At 47.0% G+C, this 21,925-nt stretch overlaps 1 protein-coding gene across 3 annotated transcripts in view; it reads left to right on the top strand.

Annotated features, from left to right (window-relative positions):
* frmd4a (FERM domain containing 4A) overlaps positions 1-21,925 on the top strand; it is a 76,449-nt gene that overhangs the window by 5,260 nt on the left and 49,264 nt on the right. The window contains exon 1 of one of the 3 annotated variants that reach the window (XM_029153823.3): positions 7,634-8,030. The exons of 1 other annotated variant lie outside the window; for it this stretch is intronic. In XM_029153823.3, the coding sequence (XP_029009656.1) occupies positions 7,998-8,030 (33 nt within the window). In that variant the 5' untranslated portion in view covers positions 7,634-7,997. Of the gene's footprint in view, positions 1-7,633; positions 8,031-18,654; positions 20,299-21,925 lie in introns of those variants that run through there. One more of the 3 variants, XM_029153820.3, reaches the window with a different exon arrangement.

Below are 21,925 nucleotides of genomic sequence, written 5' to 3'. Positions count from 1 at the left end.
TGACATGCTGTCAAGTTGCTCGTATAAAACAAGCCGAGCTAATTATGAGCGTCTCGGGTTGATACGGGGCATTTGCATTCACTGTAAGACACTGGCCATTTCATTGATTGAGCGGCAGAATGAGACATCGCTGCGTGTTTGCTCCCTTCTCGCCCACACAGTGCTACATTAACACACTGCGTACACTCAAACGTGACCCGCTGCGCATATGGTGGAGACAGGCAATGCTTTAGGAGCCAGAGCCAGTCAAATTCTTGCAGCGGCATTAAGAGATTCCCTCCCCATTTTGGTTGGCTTGCAGGATACTGCCCAGACGCGAGCCCTCATTTGACATTTATCTGACGGCTGTCTCCTTCAGAAGGTCAAGCTGCCGTGGAAATAAACCTTTCATGTAAGATAAATAAGGGGCTTGTGCGCAGCGGCACAGCATCACAACACAATAAGCTCACACCGTTTCACTTCGATCAATCATAGAAGGACCTGAGACAGGCGTCTGGGTGCGGTGGCTGCTTTACGGGTGGAGGAGGAGAGTAGAACAAAAAAAAATCCCCACTTCTTTTGCCCTTGACACTCAAAAGTTACATATAGATTGAAGTGTGACTACTTCTTGCTGTTATGAATACATCATCATTTTCACAGTGTCATAATCGCAAGATGTCACCTTTCCTAATTGCCAGGATGCAGGTTTAGAGGAGGGGCAGCGAGGGGGGGGGGGAGCGGCACAGGCACCAGGAGGTCTGATTGGCTCACCATCTGTCTCTGTGCCTGAGCAGATGTCTGAGTAGAAACACTCATATTCCCCCTCTTTGTGTGTATGTGGCGCGGCTGTGACCGCGACTGCATGTGTGTGTATATGATTTTTCAGTTTCCATTGTACTGTAGTGAAATAATCAGGATGGAACAGGAACAAGAACAGGATGCTGGTGGTTATGTTTTTAGGGTTGTGTAACTTCTGTATATTGACAAATAGCTAGAGTTTGAGAACAGGGTTCATTTAAACCTCCTTAATTCAAATGTACTGACACTGAGCTGCTCATATGTAAAATACCGAATAAGACATCATTTGGTTAAGATATTAGTAAGCTGCCGTATGATTCAAATACTGCTTGTTGGATTTGTTGCTATATATTAAATAGCTTTTTAGTGTTAATGTGAGTGCATTGGAGTTGGTGCAGCTCAGACACTACAGTAGTTTTGCAGCATCTGTGGGATGTGATGCATCCATACACAAAAGTGTAACCTTGGTTGTCCTAGCAACAGATTTACTGCAAAGATGGCATTCTTTTTCGTTTCTCAGACCAACAAACAATCAAGTCATACATGTTAGATTCCCCCCCAAGGTATCCCAAATAATTGGCTCTATGAACTGTACAACAGCAGAGAGCTCTTCTGCAACTTTCTGTGCCCTATCTTCCGTCCTGAAGTTAGAGTGAGGACGTGAAGTGAAACTGTATGTAGGTCCCCCTCTCGGCCTCTAGAGGGAGATAAAGACTTTTAAACCAGGTCAAACTAAAAATGGGCTCTCAGGGGCAGGGCGCCTTGCTTATTTACGCTTTTAATGATGCACTGCGATCTTAGTTCCCCAGAGGTTCCAGGGTGTGTAGTGTGCCTGCACCACGAGTACGGATGTGTCCTTTAAATGGCATTTATTCAGCTGGTCGTCGCACAGTTGCTTAGTTAAAATGTGAAACCCCTGCAGTTATGAACAGGTTGTGGAGCAGAAGGTCATCGGCCTGTGATTCTGCTCAGCATGATGCTGTCAACATGAGACACTTCACATGTGTACTGTAAGTTCACGCACACACACACACACACACACACACACACACACACACACACACACACACACACACACACACACACACACACACACACACACACACACACACTCTGAGTTTTACATCAAGTCGATGTTACTGTGTCTTGAACCTTGTGTAATAAATAACCAATGCCCTAATTTATCATTTTCAATAAGGTCCTGATTTCCGCAGCACAGCAGTAGTATGATGACATAATAACAGCATTGAAAGATATCATCAAGACATTTCTGTTATGAGCTTTAAGTTCTGTCACACTCTTTATCTCGTCCGGAACCAGAAGACTAATTTCCCTCTAAGATTTCCTGTTGGTATCTCCACAGCGCCGGCGCTTGACGCGTGCTGGCGCTCCGTGCTCGGACAAGAATTCAATTATGCTCAGATCAAAGATACAAGAAAACAGAGAGCGTGATAAATAAAAAATGTGTTTCTGTGTATTAATATTTCAGATATGATGGAAATCCAGATCTTATCAGTGTGCAAATGTCTGTGCTGCATGTTTTCATCATTCATTCTTTTTTTTCCCATACATTATTTATGAGCAGTGGAGATTTGGCATAAATCAACTTTTGGCAAACATGCAAAAGATCAGCTCCATTGCATTTATTGTACAATGTCAAATTCTCATACAGGCTGAGGTGGAGAGTATGTTGTATTTGATGTACAGATACAGCGGTTCAGCACTAGGGGGCACTGTTGAATGTGTTTGGGCAGCACCTTGACGCACTAGTGAAACCCCTCACCAGGCTTTGGCCAAGCGAGTGACGATACAGCATGTGTTAGAAATATAGAAATAGGTCAGATGTCTGTGGGTGTTTGTGCCTGCAAGTCAAGGTAGCGTTTTAAGCAAATCCGAGACTTAGATGAACCGCTCCACGATGTAATGGATATAATGATCCAAATCTTCACTGGAACTATTGTGCTGCCATTCAGTGCACAGCAAACTGTAATTCAGCTGTAGTCCAGTCTCGGTCCATGCTGTCACTCTCTGTGTGTCTCCTTTTTCCGTCTCTATAAGGCTCCGTGAGCTTTCTGCAGAGAATGCCGGTTGCCCCTGACGACAGTTGCTAGGAGACCATCCTGGAGTGACTTCACAGCACCGGGCACGCTTATAATGTGGCTCACGATGAATAAAACCAATTCACTTATCCCTCTCACACAGATGTGCATTTTAAAAAGGAGGTAATTTCGTAATACGACTGACATCATTACATCAGTGTTTTAATATTGCTGCGGATTGATTCATCTGATTTAGATTTGGTGGAGGCTCCCCAGCTGCAGATGTGATGGGAAAGAAATATAAATATCTTCCATTTAATCAACAAATAAAACTTATATCTAATCAGTTGAACCAAAGCACATGAACATTATGGAAATGAGGCTGATTAAGTATTCTTTCTTTCTTTCTTTCTTTCTTTCTTTCTTTCTTTCTTTCTTTCTTTCTTTCTTTCTTTCTTTCTTTCTTTCTTTCTTTCTTTCTTTCTTTCTTTCTTTCGTGGCTGTCTGTCGTCTTTCCTCTTTCTTAATCTCGTGTCCTTCTCCTACAAAGCTCTGCTCACGTTACCCGCTCCCATCCATCTTTCTCCCTCTCTAATTCTGGGTCTTTCTGCAGCACAGAGATAAGACGCTTCTCTCTTTTAGCTGCGGTGAGATGTGAGAGGAGCCGGGTTTTCTCCTCCGCGACCTCCGGGACGGCCGGCCACTCGTACAAATGTACATCTCTGTGCATATTAGTGAAGGACGTTTCCTGTGTGTGCATGTGTGTCTGCGGGGTCCAGCAATGTGCAGGGCCAGCATGTTTCCCAGGATTGCTGTTTAATGAACTTTAGATTGGATGTCAAATAAATTCCCTCTGGCAACAATCAGACCCCCACAAACATGGCTTGGACCCCTGGATCTGGGCTTTAGATTGGCTTCAGCGGTTTCACACTCACAATATATCATAGTAAATCTTGAGTCCAGCACCAAACAGCATTAAAGGCTTGTTGAAAGCTCTTGAAGCAGACGTAAACCTCTCTCATTCCTCAGCTGTACAGTACGTGTGAGCATTTAAGTTAACACCACCTATCGCTGCATGAATAATTCTTGGATTAACACGTCTGTGGTGCTGCCGCTTACCTCAAGTCTCCAGCAGGAATGGGGATTTTAAATATTAAATGGAAGTAAAGTGGTTAATTGATTACTGCTGTGATTAACACTCTTCTTGGCTTATTACACTAATCTCAGATACATAGTGTGTCTGTCAGTGTTCATTTTCTAAATTGCCCTTTTGCTTCTGTAAATGGTCTAATCTGGATATTGACCTAAAAGGTGATAATAGAAATGATAAAAATTAACTGTTCACCCAATCATTTCAAACTACGCCAGCTACTTCCAGTTTATCTGTTTCCACATCAGACCACCCACCATAGGTCCATCTCTTCCCAGTCGGGGCTCACAGACTGAATGATGATGAATATGACTTCCAGTTTCATTGTTCCTCCCTATATTTCTGTCACCTGGGCTGCTGACACCTTGACACACAAGGCAAAATTTCTGATGAAATTCAATTATTAAATATCAAAAAAGCAAACAAAAGGAACTACAAGTATTAGAAGAGCCAATAGAGCAGATGGGACATCAGACTAAAACACACAGACACAAGGATGAAGCTTTGAGCTGGAGAAGCTCTAAAAGGGAGGAGACAACCTCTGATGCCCGCTCTTGCTCTGAACTAGTTTAATTGGTAATCATTAGAATTAACTGTGGTTCACCCGTGAGTTACAGCTCATGTAGCAGCGGCTAATTACCTCATCCCGTTGGATGTCGGCTATTTGCAGTGTAATTGCCGTTCTCACTAGAAACACAAAAACCCAGAGTAAATAACACACCATTTTCACATTTGTCCGTGATGCGGCCTTTGCAGGCCGTATGAACTCACACGCAATGTTTGCATACATCTGGAAGTGTTATAATGAAAAACTGCTCTACACAGAAAGCAGATAGATGAAGCACCGCGGTGAAAAGCCAAGGTGTGTCACATCTGTGGGATGTAAAATCTCACAGGGGATTCATTTTGGGGTCCAGCTGGGGCGACAGGGAGACGAGTGAGGAGGAGGTGAGGGGAAGGGGAGAAGGGGGATGGGGGCACAGAGAAGAAGGGGGAAGGGACGAGTGTAAGGCCAATGTGCACTATATGTGCCGGGCACAGCACAGAATTATCCTCAGGTTTTAATGGTTATCACCCTTTCTAGACCAACAAGCCATTCCCTCCTTTATGTGCATTTAATAGTGAGTGTGCTGGCTGGGGTTGGGGGCAGGGTACGGGCTCTGCAGGTCGGATTCGCTGACAGGTTAACGTTCCCTGTCAGCAGCAATGTGTCATGGTAGTATATGAGACTGTATGGTATTAACACCCGCCAGCCTGGTGAAAGACGGCACATTTCAGCCCAAAATGATGTCGATAGGCTGTGAAAAGCTCAGTTTGGCCTCAACATTATTCCAGTACGGCATCAGTAAAACGTAATATACAAAAGTTGAACAAGTTAGAGACAATTCATGCCATTCCAAGAATAGTGACAGATGGAGGTGCTGTACGTGCGTATGAGCTTACATTTAGCTGACTGCCTTGGTTAAACCACTGCTCTGAGGTCAAAGGTCAGCTGAATAATGATGCTCAAGCTCTACCCAGCGCCTGCCTTCAGCGACCTCTGTGGTACTTAACAAAATGTTATATGTGTGTGTGTGTGTGTGTGTGTGTGTGTGTGTGTGTGTGTGTGTGTGTGTGTGTGTGTGTGTGTGTGTGTGTGTGTGTGTGTGTGTGTGTGTGTGTGTGTGTGCGCGTGTGTTTGTGTATGTGTGTGAATTAGGAGGAGGGTACAGTGTGTATGTGCTCATTCGTCTGTGTCTGTGTCCTTGACGTGTGTATGTGTGAGCGTGTGCCGTGATGCAATCACATGGTCTAATGGCGCTGTGCAGTGTGAAGTAGTAAATTGTCTGATGTGAAGTGGACCAAGGAATGTTCTCCTGTGGGAAATCTGTTTAAATATGCTTTAGAAATGAAGTACATGGCGATGAAACCTGGTCACCGTGCGTCGTTTTAATTAGAAGTTAATTAGCTCAGTGGTTATAAATGCGGCATCGGATTTCACGTCCTCGGATCAGTTTTCTTGCTAGCGTTCTCTGTGGCCGTTAAAAGACTTGAAGCTGCTTTACACGTTAATAAAAAAAAAAAAAAAACTCCGTTTGTCACTGCTTTATGTGCATTGGCTCACACCCCCTTACATAAGGCTGCCGTGGCTGTGGCACCTGCAGCTTTAATGGTATTGATCTGTGCAAACATTGTTGTGCTGAGACGTCTGTGTCGTCCCGGCCGGCCTTCGATCGATGCTGCCGCGCGACCAGCCCGGGTCCGGTCCTTCTTCCTGCTTTTCCATCGCTGCAGTCATCACACGGTGCATTTTCAGCTTGTCAGCGCTCCGTTCTCAACGAGCCGGCCACTCATCACCATCTGTGGGAACTACTGTATCATGTGTTAGCACAAATGTTTTATTTAACACAAAATTAGCATCAGACCCATTTGCAAACCGGTTTACTGACGCTGTCGTTATGTTGTGTTCTCGTCAAATGAAGACAATTTTGCCATCATTACATTTAGGGGATGAACAGGAAAGTTAATGTTTGTCAGTCTACATGTATTGTATGAGTGTGTATGGCTGTTTTTGTGATTTCACATGCAAAGGTTAACGCTGTAGATGACTAGTACATGACTTTAAGCAAACGAGGCACAGGTTGTGGCTAATCTGGTTAATTTACTGCTATTTTCACTATCTGGGTCAGTATAGAAATGTCAGGCTAAAAATAATCGAGGAAGCGAGAAGCGGAGGACGGGAAGGAAAGGGCGCATCGCGCTTGGTGTCATTCAGTTTGGATGGAAAGTCTTGCAGGGAGCTGAGGGTCGAACCACTTCAACGGCGGCGTCTCACTACATCCTACCCCTGCAGCCGAGAAAAGCAACAGGCAGCGACGTGCTCCAGTTCTATTACTTGTTTTTTTTTGCCTTAATGGTCTGGCCGCATCTCTGCGAACAGCAGACATTGTTGCCATGGCAGCGGTGAGATGCAGCTCAGAGCAAAGGTGATGGTTTGTCCATGTTTTTCCTCCACTTATAAGGAGGAATATTAATATTCACAAACACATGCAAACATGCACACAAAGTGTCACTTCCCCCTTCATTTAAATAAACCCAGGTGAGAGTGCACATTACCTATGTTTAACCTGGGTTATGGTCCAGCTGCAGGTGCTGTATGTGAGCGTGGGTGAGGTTTGTGTGTGTGTGTGAGAGCTTAAAAGGGCTCATGCCTTGTCTATTAAGAGAATCTAGGGTGATCAGGTTGCTAGGCAATTAAGAGCCACTATTGTCTGAAGGGACAATAGTGGCCCCAAGAGTTCCCTCTGCTCTCTTTGTCTGTGTGTCTTTCTCATTCACACACACACATAGAGTGTACACACTAAATGTACATTTTGTCTGCTGCCCTCCACTCCCAGCCCCCTGCCCCCAGCCCCCAGCTTGGGGCTTGGGCGGGAGCAAGGAGTTGACAGTGAGCAGGAGGAGAAGAAGCGCTGCAGGAGTCGGAGAGGGTGAGTGAGGACGGGGGCGAGCGTGGCCAAAAGGGAAGAGCGCTCCTGTGAAAATAAGACCCGCAATCATTTGCCACACGGAAGGGAACAAGTGTAGCTGGAGGCATGGACGGAGAGTGAGGGAGTAGGGGACGAGAAAGAGAGAGAGAGAGAGAGAGAGAGAGGAAGAGAGGAAGGACGAGAAACCAGGGACAGAGGAGAGAGAGAGAGAGAGAGATCTTCCATTGTGGTGCTTCGTAGAGGGCGATCACACACCAACTGACAGGTCGGCGGAGAGAGAAGGACTGGGAGTTCAGCACTGCCCTCTCCTCCTGCCTCCCCGCTGTGTGTGTGTGTGTGTGTGCCTATGTGTCACGGACGCACACACACTGACACACACAGGCGCTCTCTGTGTGCCTGTCAGTGCGCCGGGCTCTCCGTGCGGGCAGGGAGCTGCGTTGTAGACGAGATGTTCGCTCTGAGGATGAGACAGCGTTTCTAACAGGATCTATTTGTGGACTGGGATAATACACTGCCACAGCTGACGGGACCCCGAGCCCACCGGAACCAACCGAATCAGCCATGGAGGGACTGCTGTCCCCAATGAGGACGCGGGTAGGTAACCATGGGGACTGCAGAGCATCCCAGCTGCTGGTTCTTCCACAGGAATCCGTGGGCAGAATGGCATATACTGAGATAGCATGCCCGGCAAGCTGTTGGGGCGCCGGAATGAATCAGTGCATGCCGTGGTCGCCGTGGCGATGCTTTAACTCGAACTGAGAAGTTTCCGAGCTGCCGGCGTTGCTAGGGGCGATAGGCAGAATGCTGGCAGAGTGTAGGAGATGCACGATGGGATGTGAAATTATTTCAGCACTGCAGCGGAGTTTTCACTATGCATGCAATGTGAATTTGCCCGTGTGTGTGTGTGTGTGTGTGTGTGTGTGTGTGTGTGTGTGTGTGTGTGTGTGTGTGTGTGTGTGTGTGTGTGTGTGTGTGTGTGTGTGTGTGTGTGTGTGTGTGTGTGTGTCTGGTGTGTGTGTGTGTGTGTGTGTGTGTGTGTGCGTGTGCGTGTGTGACTGATTTACAAGGGGTGGCTTAGAAAGAATGACTCAGTGTTTCACAGCGGTGCCTATCTCCCGTTTGTACAAAGCACTGGCCTTTACTTTGAGATGGAGCAGTGAAAGAGATACAAGGGAGGGATTGGACGAATGTCTGTGTCTTATTGTGTTTGACCTTCTGTGTTATTACGGCCACGTCTGTCTCCCATGGTACATCTTAGGAGAATGTCTCCAAGTACACGGTGCTCAACATCCAGAAAAGGTTGTGTGTGTGTGTGTGTGTGTGTGTGTGTGTGTGTGTGTGTGTGTGTGTGTGTGTGTGTGTGTGTGTGTGTGTGTGTGTGTGTGTGTGTGTGTGTGTGTGTGTGTGTGTGTGAGACATTCAGCCCTATTGTGTGGATATATTTGGACACTGAGGGGTCCGTCTCCGCTAAGGTTTCAGATGAAAACCTTGGTTCCAACTGGAAAGTTCCTTATTTTCCTGTATTGTGACTTAGCTGGGCAGGGGAAGCAGTTTAATATAGAAGTCGTAATGGTCTTATTAATATTTATAAAAGGATGATTGAGTTTTTTGGAAGACAAGATTGATTTTGTGACTGCTCCATATTCATCTACTACGACCGCGTTCACATAACGCTGTATGGACTGCGAGAGCCCCACTGTGATATCAGCTCTCCATCCTATAATAATATCCTCGTGGCAGCCTGTCTTTTGTCATTCTTACTCGCCCTCGCTTCCATTCAGCAGTAAGAGGCCCGAGATGATTTAAGAACCTACTGTAGCTCTCCAGCATGCATTTACACTTCGAACTACTACATCTCCATCCTCCCAGACTCCAGCTCTGACTTCTTTACGTTTTTACTGAAAGGGTTAAACCTCTAGATGACCTGATGGTGCTCCCTTCTTCTCTCCTGTCCTCTCTCACCTCGCCTTCTCCTCGTTATTCGGCAGATCGGGCCGTTTCCCCCCCATACTTTTCCCTTCGTCTCAAGCCAACAGCGCCCGTCTTTCTCACTTTCCCCGTGCCGTTTGTGTGCCCACCTGCCCATCTGTCTGTCTGCCCGCCCCTCGCGGTCTTTGGCAGCTATCATGCGTCTTGTAATTGGTATTTGCAGATTGGCCCACGATCGAATCCAAAGAGGAGAGTTAGCGGGCTGTTTGGAGAGAGACTTGGCTTCAAAGACGTGGCGTAGAATCAAGTTCGCTCTATCGGTGCTGTCTGCCACCCTGGACAGATTTGCCCGAGAGCCGTGGCTATTATTTCCCCCGACGAAATGACTTTTTGCATTTATCTTCATCAGCCACATTGAGCTTCACATGCCCCGCAGTTGATGTGCGTATCTCCGTTTTGGCATCAAAGTAACTTTAGTAGGTTCATGTGAGTGAATCACAGCATGATGATCCAGTGTCTCTTAACACTGACACTGCACAATCCTGTTTATACTAAAATCTTCTCCCTCAGAGAGATGAAAGGAAGAAAACCGAGTTTTAAAGTTTTTGTAGTTTTAAAAGAAAAGTGAGGATAGTGTACAGAATAAATGCACTTTCACGGTTAAAGAAAACTTGGAGGAGTTGTACATATATCTTCTCTAAGCTCAATTTCCTCTGCTTCATTCTCTGTGTTGTTCTTCTTAACCTCATTCAGTATCGTTCTTCCCTTTTGTTTCTTTACGTAGGATGACAGTAGTAGCCAGTGAAGCAGCAAAATGCAATAAAATAAGCATCAGTGAGCTGCGAGACTGTGTATGTGTGGCTACGTACAACAAAGAAGTAGTTCAACACAGACAGGGACACACGTGTATATAATATAATGAGCAAGGCGATCCTGGGGCAATGTGAATGGAGGAGCCCATTTGGATCACATGGGTTCTTATTATGTCTAAAGATGAGAAGGAACGGGCGGATCTACATAGGCACAAACAAAGAAGGATGCACAAGATCAAGTTCCCTGTTGGTCTCCCCACTTGTGTGTAATATATGCATGTGGGTCAGTGGAACAAGGAGCTCTGGCTCCATGGGAATCTTCCCCGCGAGAACCCGTGTGCCGTTGTGCCACGCACCTTGTACACATATCAATTAGTGTCTGAGCGTGTGCTTCAGCTCTCCAGTCAACTTGCCTCCGTGTTAGTAAATCAATAGGGAGTAGTTATAAAGAGATTAACCCTGTCAGCGCTCTATCAGTCCAATCAGAGCCCCCCCCCCCCCCCCCCCCCCCCCCCCCCCCCGCTCCTCCCTTCTTACTCGTGTCATTTATCGCAGAGCTGTTTTTCTTCTTTTCTTCTTCGTCATTTTTGTGCACGAGAGAGCGTAAGAGATTGAGAGAGAGGGAGATGTGTGTGTGCAGACACGGCATTGGGCTTCAACACAGCTCACATTTGCATTCGCACACGAACACATATTTATACCATTTCTTAGAAGGAAACCTTGAAGACCTTGAAGGCAGGGTTTTTGGACCACTCCACTTCTAACCAATCAGCAGGTTGACTTTTAGATCCCACCCTCTCAAACTCCCCATCATCAGAGTGCTCATGAACAGAATCATAACATCGGCCTCCGCACAAACACTCATCTTAGAGCTAGGTGTGAACCTGACTCATCATTCAAGCCCTTTGTAGCACGTATTTCTTTGCCAGCCCATCATCGCTCCATCCTCCCCCAGTTCTTCTCTCCCTCCATGCACCTGGTTCATTAGGAGTCTGTTGGCTCTCAGAATGGGTAATGGTGGCACAAAAAGAGGACGGACTGGCCAAAAGGGAAGTGACCAGACCACATCCCCGAAGCTTACTGCCTTGCTGCCTGGATGAGAATAATTAGGGGAGAAAGGCAAGCACCGTGGACTTTGGACTCGCAACACAAGGTGGGACTGCCTTTGGCAACCCACGCAGACAATGAGACGCACACACACATTCAACGCACAGCAGGTCAGCTGGCAGCTTGTAAAGGCCAGCGTCAGCAGCAGAGGGGGGACGTCTGGTGGATGGAATCACATGGGGAACATGCAACACACACACACACACACACACACACACACACACACACACACACACACACACACACACACACACACTGAATGTAGAGCTCATCTCCCAGCTGGCACCTTAACCTTCCAAGTCCCTGTCTAGAAGAGTCCAAGGGCAGTCAACATATTTATTTCACAATCTAACCTGAGTTAAAGAATGAATCTACAAACTTCTAGTCTGGTTACTTTGCAGACATTACCAATAACTTATCTAAGCAATTTTAGCTTCTGACTGTTCAATATAGTGCAGTTATAATACTTATGCGCATACATATATCTCCTGGGACATAAATCTGTGCACCGATGACACACCGGGTAAGATGAATATGATATACGGCATCAGCAGGATGCCGAGTACAGAGAGCGGTCCCACCACAGATCCCTGTTGGGAGCTTTTCCTCTCTGTCGCACATCTCCACTTTGCCGTGCTAGAAGATACGTCGGACATACGTCTTCTCTGATGGCCTCTGTGGTGTGTGTGTGTGTGTGTGTGTGTGTGTGTGTGTGTGTGTGTGTGTGTGTGTGTGTGTGTGTGTGTGTGTGTGTGTGTGCCCTGCTGTGTCAAGCATGTCAAATGTGCTCTTGTCCCCTTGAAGAGCCCCCAAATGATGAGATCAATCAGAGCACAACCGAGCAACCACAGAAGCAAAGCAGCGATGCACTTAATGTTAGGTGTTGCCATGGAAACGCAGGGTGCAGATTTTCCACTTCATTGGCTACTATCGGTCTACAGGCATTTTAAAATTACTTCCAAGAGAGGCAATTGAAAGATGGGAGGGAAAATTAGTCAAGTGGCCAAAAAGATGGTTAGAAGACACAGCAAGACATGTAATGAACATTTCACTGTTACACCGTGCTTCAATTAATGCATTTGTGTTTGCGTGTTAGTGGTAAAACCATGCACTTTAGATTAAAGAGCCTCCAGCAGTTCTATTATGTGTATTGACTTCACGTGGAGCCTACGTGTGTAATTGCATGGAGCTGATAGCCACAGGAGACCATTCCCGCTGTACTTTCAACCTGCAGCGGATCAGACTACCAATTATATCTCCTGATATTGGAATGCAATCAAACACACACACGTGAGATAAACGAGCACAGAATCAGTAGCGACGCCTTTGCCATGAAGTCTGACCCTGCGCTGAACAGCTATCGTGCATCATTAGCTGAGACACTTTTGTGCAGAGTCAAATACACATGCTTCCAAGAAAGTGGGAGTTGCTCCATTAGCTCTTGCCATCATATCTCGCTCAATGACACTTCTCAGCATTTCCTCCAGTCTTTAAGCTGCCATTTCTACCTCATTTCACCAGAGGACCACCATTTCTAGCCAGATTCCAGCCAGACCTCTATTCCTGGACCTCTTCCCCCGGGTTCTGAACTGCGACCTCTTTAATTGAGCGGGGACGAAGCTGGAGGCAGTCGGTGGCAGGTCTCCTCCAAACTGATTGGCCGACCAGGAACGGGGCCGGTGTCAACGGTGTCCTGAGGGGAGGGAGTGAGGGATGTGGTTGTAGGACAGAAAAAGATGGCTTAAAAAGAACAGCGTGCACCGTGGAAACTAATGTCTGTGGGTCTAAATACACCCATATCTACAGAAATACACCCATTTCATTCATACTCACAGTTGGTCTCCGGTAGCAACTGTGGGGCTCCATCACTGACCCATTCACACAGACTGAGGGATACTGGCTCAGCTACAAAAATGAATCTAGCCCAGAGCACAGGGGTGCAGACATTTTCTCTCTGGGTTTCTTGTCTGGGCGAGTGTTTGAGGCTAATTGGCATCATAGCTTCAGCAAAGTGTCAAAGGATGATGTGGTTTTACCTGCATAGATGCAGTAGCTGCGGCACCTATCTGGTGGTAATCATGTTGATCTCTGTGTCTTATCGCCTCCCGGTGAAGCTTTTTAGACACGACGAGCAGCTCCATGACACTCAGTGTATACCAGATGTATGTACGGTCCCCAAGAGAGAGGTACTGTATACAGAACAGACACAGCAGAGGTCAAGGCCTCGTTCTAGTAGAATGTTTGTCCAGTAGTTGAAAGGTGGAACAGTTCAGACAGAGCAGAATAGTACTTTTCCTTTTCGTGACACAGGCCAAAGGTGTTGCACACAAGAAGCCAGTGCAACCCATAAACCAATGCACGCACACTTCTCAGTGTTAATGGTCTTACTGGTTCTCTCAGGTGCAAATGCAGCAGTTAGAACGTGCTTTTACTAGTGTTTTTCTCTTTAAATGTTTTTAATTTTACCCTGATTTCATTGTGTTTTTGAACATTATTGAGTGGGTGCCGGCTGTACTGTACTACTATCACCCGTCTTTCAATAGCAGAAAGCTGCCATTATGGCAGAATTAAACCCAAATACAAAATCAAGCTTGCCAGATTGCCGCGCATCCATTCTCATAGGAATCCTTACATCCTCCTAAGTGTCTCGCTGACCCTGGTTGTCCCCATTACTGCTTGTTACAACAATTAAATGTGACGTGTGTCAGATTTATAACTCACCCCTGTGCTTGTCTGTGTGTGTGTGTGTGTGTGTGTGTGTGCGTGTCTGTGTGTGTGTGCGTGCGTGTGTGTGTGTGTTTTCTTCTGAACACATGTGAACATCTGGCTCTGCAGTTAAGGCCATTAATACGTGTCTAGAGGTGTTTGTACGCGGATGTGTCGAGTTTTCGGGAACAGCTGTTGTTATTTGCTGTGTACTTTACAAGTTGGCTGACATACAGAACCTGGAAGCAGGCGAACGATACGAACGGGGCCTTTGTAAGAGGAGATAGTGGAGCTGGAGCCTTTATTTTGATTGTAATATGACTTCGTTTAATGAAGTGAAATCATGCGTGCCATGCTTTGTTTTGTTTGTCTGCAATGCAGTGATGTACACATAAAAAAACACATCCACCAAGCAACTTAACACCATTTACAGCAGTTGTAAATGTGCCACAGTGTTCTCACCAAGTGAAAATCTTTCTTTGCCAGTGTGTGAATGGCAGCATTAGAGCCTTAAGCTTGTTTTTCCCCGCACACACACGACGTGCTGTTGCATGTTGACACCTGTTTAAGCGCTAATAATACACACGCAAAGGACACAATACAACGGCAACTGACTCCTTTCATGTAGCTGATCCTCCGCCTCACATGGAATGTGGTCCAGTGGGTGCAGGTGGGTGATCATCATGTGCATACGTTAAGACTTGAATGAAAACGGTTTCGATATATTGATAACAGATAATTTAGGGTTTTAAATCATAGTTTTGTCGAGACAAAGGCGACTGTAATTGTTTCCCAGTGGCATCGGTCCAGGTCTGTGGTAAACAGCATGTTGCCTGTCTTTCAGTCCCATCATGTGACTGTTCCACCATAGCTCTATTGCTCTAAGTCCTGACTTTATATTTCCTTTTATTTGTTTTTTCTGTTTCTGTGTTCTCTTATTTCTATTGGTATTTTTTGACCCCTTGGAGGAAATGTAGTCCACACTCTGACCACCAGAGTGCACTGCATGATGGGATTCCCTTCCTTCCCAAAGGCTTTCCCAAACCAGGAGCCACTGCACTGCAGGTTTCATCCCCTGAAGAAGCTCAGAGCCTCCTGACCTTCTGGTTCAAGTAGTGAATGTCCTCCTTCTTGTGGCTCCTTTAATAACATGTACTGTAGGCTGGAGGAACCACTTCAGTGCAGTGAGTGATCATTGAAAAGCTCAGGATTGGTGCAACTTCAGGTTTTTGACTGTCAAACGCAGCCAGTCGGCTCCTCAGCGTGTGCCCTCTAATGTATGGAGACCTCCATCTGTAATGAGTAGGGGTCTGCTGCCCTGTTGCTATGTGTGAGTTGTGCGTGTTGTCCACTAGGCCCCAGTAAACACTGAGCTTCTTTGGACCTCTCATTCATCATCACAGCTTTCAGTGATGCGCACGAGCGCTTGTAGAGGGGACCAGGTGGGGAACGAGTATCCTGTGTGTGTGTGTGGGTGTGTGTGTGGGTGGGTGGGTGAATGTAGTGATATAGTGACTGTTATATTTATAATTAATGACCTCATCCCAGCAGCTTCTCCTGCTGCTCAAGAAGGAGACAATGAGCAGAGACAGAGACAAAATGCACGGACAGCAAGTGCATTCAAGAGAAAAAAAATAGGGAGAAAATGGGAGAACGAGGAAGACGGTGGGCAAAGAATCAAAAGGGGTGGGGGCATATGTTAAAGGCTGCTCTTGATTAATAATTATGAGTTTTTGTCAGTGACCGAGCGGCCGTCCCATTACCCCTGCTGTCTACTGGAGGGGCAATTATCGAGGTTTAACCCCCCAATGCCCCATTCCCCATAAATCCTTCTCATTTTCCCTCAGACGTTCATTTTTCATGTGTCCAATCTTTTGCATTTTTTCATTCCCCTCTCTTTCTGTACCTTCAGCATCTCATTAGTTTCCATGGCGATAATCAGAGCTGAACATAAATAAGCTGTAATTGCCCAGGGACGGGACGTGGACTCCGAGGGCAACCTGGGACTGATCGAGCCCTGGGTGTCACTCTTCTTTCCCTGACTGCGAGGAGCGGTAGCAAGGACAAAGACAAGAGCAGGGAGGGAGAAGGGTGGGAGGTGACAGGCCTGTCTAGCAGGGACCCCAGTGGAGGCTGAGGCCCCGGGGGTCAGTCTGGCTTCTCTGTGTCATCCCACCCTCCCACTTGATCCTTCAGTGTCTTCTGTTTGGTCTCACAGAGTCACACACAACCGTGCCACAAAATCCATAATCACCCTGAATGTTTTCCTTTAACATACAGAACAGTAAATGAGCCCGTAGTAATGAATCAAAGCAATAAACAATTTCAGCATTTTACCTTCAAAGTGATGAGGACGGCCTGGAGTCTTGTCAGGAGGTGGAGATGACTCAAATTACCTCTTTTTTTCCCCTAAACCTCCAGGGCTCCCCTCCTCCTCCTCCTCCTCCTAACAAAGACAATCTGCCTGAGTGCTCTGACCAGCGCTCGCCGCTGCACCTGTCAGAGGTGTGGGGCCCATCTGTACAGTAACAAGCGGCTTAGGCTCGCGGCGGTAGCGCGGTTTGGGTTACTGCACTCCTGAGAGGCAGCGCGCACGCGTGATGGGGGCTTTGGAGCGAGTGGGTCACACGTGCATGCATGCATGCGTGCGTATGTGTGTGTGTGTGTGTGTGTGTGCAGCACAGGTGCATCCTCCATGTATTTTGAATTTGTACGCGTGCATACTTGGTTAACTTGAGGATTGTAATGACTCATTTGTAATAAAGGACTGGGGTTGTACAGTAAGAGGAGGCGAGAGGTTTACGGCACAGCTGCATCCTGCATGAAGACTCTGCATGTCTGAGGAATGAAAAGAGTCAAAAGTACAGGAAGACCTGTTCAGTGTGTCACTGAAGAATAAATACAAGACTGTGAACAGACAGATACAGCAAAATACTCACAAAAGGCGTTGATATTATTACATCTCAGACACGAGTTACATTGTGTTAACCCCTGTTTTCCTGTGGGACTATAATCATGTATCTCCCATTTCCCCTCATGATCCAGGCCTGTACAGATTAAATATGCAGCCGTATCATCAAACATTTACCACTTACGCTGCTACAAATCAGGTTCCTAATCACACGCCGACTTCGGGGACGGGGACTCGCGTGCACGTCTCCGTCTTACAGTGCGTTGGTGTGAGTGTGCCGTCTGCACGCTAGAGTAACGCCCGCCCGTCGCCGTGGTGACTCCGACGGGCGGGCGTGCCTCCGTTCTCCAGTGTTAATTGTTAAATCGGCGTTAGGGAAACAGCGTTTTCCCATCCACTTAGCGGCGTCGCCGGCCTCGCGTGCGTCGGCCTGCGTCTGTTTGTGCGCGGCGCGGAGCCGGGAAGCCTCCTCGGAACTGGAAGTGGGCTGGGTTTACTGGGGCAGAAAATACTGGAGCGTGACTCAATCCAGCGCCTTCACAAAACCAGCCCCTGAAATATGCCTCTGTCGCATTTTGTCTGCTCACACACGCTCACTGGAGAGAGGCTGGTATGTAGGACAGGGAGGACAACGATGAACGCTCCGAACAAGTTATTGTTTTCTATCTCCCACAATATTACATGCAGTACTGTTTTTCTACTATACCACCTTTGCTCAGCCACTGAATTAAGGCCAAGGTGACCTGACATGAAGCAGCAGCATGCACCTGAGAGACGTTCACTGTGATGTGCAATGACAGAGCTGCGGCTTGGAGTGACACAGCATAGTGCTGCAGAGAATGACTCAGCAGAACGCCGTCCATCTCCACTCGCTAGCCATCGTCTCTATAGGCCCAGAAAAAAGCAGCGTGACTAGAGACGATGCATAGAGGAGACTACAGGACGTGGATGTGTGTGTGTGTGTGTGTGTGTGTGTGTGTGTGTGTGTGTGTGTGTGTGTGTGTGTGTGTGTGACTGTGACTTGGAAGACGTCCCAGTGCAGACGTGTCCTCGGCGGCCCATTACTGCCATTTTTGTGACGCGCAGCCTGAGTCGCTGCCTCTGGCTGTGCTTTCTGCTCATGACTGGGCTGCGGAGTGGTTGTCTTCATGTAAATCATGACAATTTATCGCTATCTATCAGTCTGTTTGGTTATTTTTTATTTATGTGTGCGTGATTGTCTTCACGAGGCCGTGAAAGGCAGCACCACGGGGGAGCCCTTTAAATCCCACCTTTGCCTCTCAATAAGTCATGCGCAGAGACAGTAGCGTGGTGATTCAAACTGCCTCATTTGTATGAATAACACAGGAACATGTTTGTGAATGTGAATGTCTGAGCATGCTTTGTAGAAGTGTGATGGAACATAATGTGTTCTTTGCTTATACATTATGTAGAGAGGCCTACAAACGCTGCGCTAGTGACTGAGTCCGCTGCCTTCACTTCCCACCGCACATATATTGGATTATACAGAGAAATCTGGTTTTAACCTCAGCCTCGCTCAGCCCTGTCACACTGGGACATGCTGTCCACTGGTCCCGCTCCGCAGGGGGCTAAGCTCTTTACTAATGGCACATACAGCTCCAGATACTAGGATACCTGACACTTTCTGTGTGGGGCCACCTGCTCCACAAGCCTTAGTGGCGATATACTGTCCGTCTCACTGGAGGGTTTTCATAATGCACGGCTTCCATGCAAATGAGGGATCTTTCATGCGTTATTAATGGCGGGGTGTCACGTACTGTATTCACCACAGGCTCCTCTGAGATGATGGATGAAGCGCTGTATGCGCTTTGTCTTTGATAGTAGTCAGTGATGTGTTGTAGTGTCTGTGTGATCGCGTGCTCACAGGAAGCGTGTGCGCACAGACTCACAGTTGGGCCAAAGCTGACGTGAAGACTGATGAGCGGACCTCACACCAAAGACGGGGGTCAAAGGTCATCTGCACTCCTGCTCTGTGTGGCTTAGGAAGTCAACAGGAGAGGGACAGAGGGAAGAGATAAGGTTGAGGCCGATGCCGCTGATACGCAGCGAGGTCGGAGCGCAAGGAGGTGAAGGAAGAGGAGAAGAGGGAATGAAGAAGAACGAAGCAGAACAAGTGTTGAGAATATGTTGGATAATCATCACCTCAGTTTCCTTTGGTTCAGGGAGAATGGTGTTGCAGTCCACAAAAAAACAAAAACAGCCCCTCTCCACAGAGCGTCCCACCAACATCCTTCGCCCCCCCGCTTCCCTTCTTTTCTTCCACTTTCCTTCCTCCCTCACTGAATCGCTGCCTCCTCTGACACTTGCTATAATTCTCCTCGCCTTCCTAATCAGCCGTCTACCCCACATGCCCCCTGTCTCCATAACCGCCCGCCCGCCCGCCGCCCACCCCTCCCCGTCCCCACTACTGTTACATAAGCGTCCAGTCATAGATCCAGGCCGTGTCCCTGTTGTTTTTCCCATGTCTATGGGAGCCTCAGCATCCAGGGCCATAATGAGGCCTCTACAAAGGCCCATTGATGAGAGGCTCAGTGTGAGAGAGGATGACCCCAGCCAAGAGCGGGCCAGAACTGGGCATCAGCTGCCCGAGGCTCTGCCTCCACACAAAGGCGACCACTGTGGACAGAGACCTGAAAGGGCACCGAGAAAAAGAGGGAGAAGAGGGGGAACGAGGGAAGCGATATCCTGTTCAAACAACTTAGAGAATGTGAAGATGGAAGGATATAAAAAATGAAACAGACGGATGACTTCATCACATTTTAGCTGCTCCAATCAAGACCGTAGCTTCCTCCTCCTTCCACTCATCCTCCACCTTGTCTCCTCCTCTGGGGAGTGAGACCCACCCTCTGCCCTCCCTCTGCCAGGGAGTTATCAGTGCCTTCAGTTCACCCATGGATCATAACTAAGGTCAGAGAATGAGGCAATAACACTCTTAGCCACAGGTTGCTGTGACACAGTGATTAAACAGTTCTTTTTTTTTAAACAGAACTTTTTGCAATTGGGACTTGAACTGAACCGGAGTTGGACACTTTTTAGAAACGCGTTTGGTAGAAATAGAGGCAGCAGCGTTGGGATGACAGCTGTTTGTCTGGGAAGCCGGATGAAAACGGATGAAGAATAAAAGGGAGATGTGGACGAATCAGGCTTGGACGTCGCCGTGGCACGGATCTTTGGAGAACTGGGATATTGCATGGTTAACATTGTTGAAGTGTTTCTACATTAGCCGCCCGTAATTACACAAAATCAGAGAGAGGAAGAGAAAATAATCCCTTGCTTTTAGTCTGATGTCGATATCTCCATGAGCTGAACCATGACTCTCGCAGCGCGCCTTGAGGACTTGGAGGTGACCCTGGAGCACATGCTCATGGACGTTTTCGTGAGTTCGCACACGCCTTCTCTTGTTTGCTTTTGATTTTAATATTCTTGATTGTTCTATCTGCCATTTCGCTGAGCGTTTAGCATTCTGACACCAATCCCATTCTCCTCCGTGCCTTGTGACCTACCCAATGAATAATTGCAGTTGGTGACCAGGGGCCAACATATGTTCATGTCTCTGCCCAGATGCTCTCTCTTTAATTAGCTAAAACCATGCGCAGTAAGATTTGTGGGCGAAAGAATTGAACCTGTAGTGGAAGGAAAGTGTGATTGATATGATACTCGTGATTGTTTGTGACACTTGGTTAAAGGTAGATTACTCCGGCGGCTGTGGTATAAATATGACATCACGTGCCCTGGTTCTGTAATGAGCCTGGTTGTTAAACTGCTGTTTCCCTTTAACACTGTTTCCAGGCGTCTGTTCCGCTGCTACAGGGCATCAGCATCCGTCATGTTTGACTGGTGAATCCATCAAGCCTATTCTGGAGATTTGGTCATTTTCATATATCCTATACAGTAGATGATTTATAACTGAAGCACTGAAGATTAGTGTTTGCTGGCAGAACAGGATTTGGATTATTCATGCGCCGCATGTGGGATGGAAAAACGGGAGTCAGGAAAATGCCTCTTTCCTCCACATTTCCTCCCAGCATCCTAATTAAACCGCTTATTTATTTATTTCTCTAAGAGGCCGCAATGGTCACTTTGCATATATAAATGAAAAATATTCAAATTGCCTGCATGCTTTCTAGCCTACTAAACACACACATATGCACACACACACACACACACACACACACACACACACACACACACTGAGATGCAGACATGAGCTTAGATGAGGCCAGTTTCATTGAACCATCAAAAACAGTGAATTAAATAATTTTATGCCATGCATTACCATCAGTTGATGTGTACCACTGCAAGCATATACTTTATATACTTGACCTAACAGGAAACGTAGTCATTTGCTCCAACAATGAATGGATTAAAATCACAGTTTAACAGCATTAAACAGTTATTGATCCGCATCTGATCTGTTTTTTTTCCATGCTACTGTCCATGGAAACCCCAACCCCAGCAGTGAGACTGTGACGCCTGAGCTGTGTAATATTACCCATAAGGATGCACACGTGTAACATGTGTGTAAGTCAAACTCAGCTCAAACATTGGACGCATGGAGGAGGAAAAACAAGGTGTACCAGACGCTGGCTTGGAGCAGCAGCTGAGCTCAGCTACAGCATGTTACTAGTAGCCTGCTATTATCTACAGCAGTGCGTATGAATGATTCAGGGAAGCGAAGAGGATCTGAGGCGATGAACTTCCTCTGCAGCCGTTTTTACTACAAGAAAAGCAGGTCACTACTTTGTTGGCGCAAATTGCCCCCCTCCTCTTAAAAATAGAAGAGGCAACGCACTAATAATACTGTATTTAGATTTAAATCTATGTCACACGTCTTCTCGCGTACGTCAATGCTGCCACATACGCAGCCACTGTACATGAAGAAAATAGTAACATGACTTGTCTGCGCTGATTGGATTTTTTTTTCTGGCTGCTGTAAAATGTCCGTCCATGACATCATATCAGCTCCTGCCAAAGCTGCCGTGCATTGTGCTGCCGCTCGGCCG

The sequence above is a fragment of the Betta splendens genome, chromosome 6 (genome assembly GCF_900634795.4).
Source record: "Betta splendens chromosome 6, fBetSpl5.4, whole genome shotgun sequence".
In the NCBI taxonomy this organism is placed as follows: domain Eukaryota; kingdom Metazoa; phylum Chordata; class Actinopteri; order Anabantiformes; family Osphronemidae; genus Betta; species Betta splendens.
Note: the sequence above shows the minus strand (reverse complement) of the source record. Positions and strands in the feature narration are given on the sequence as shown.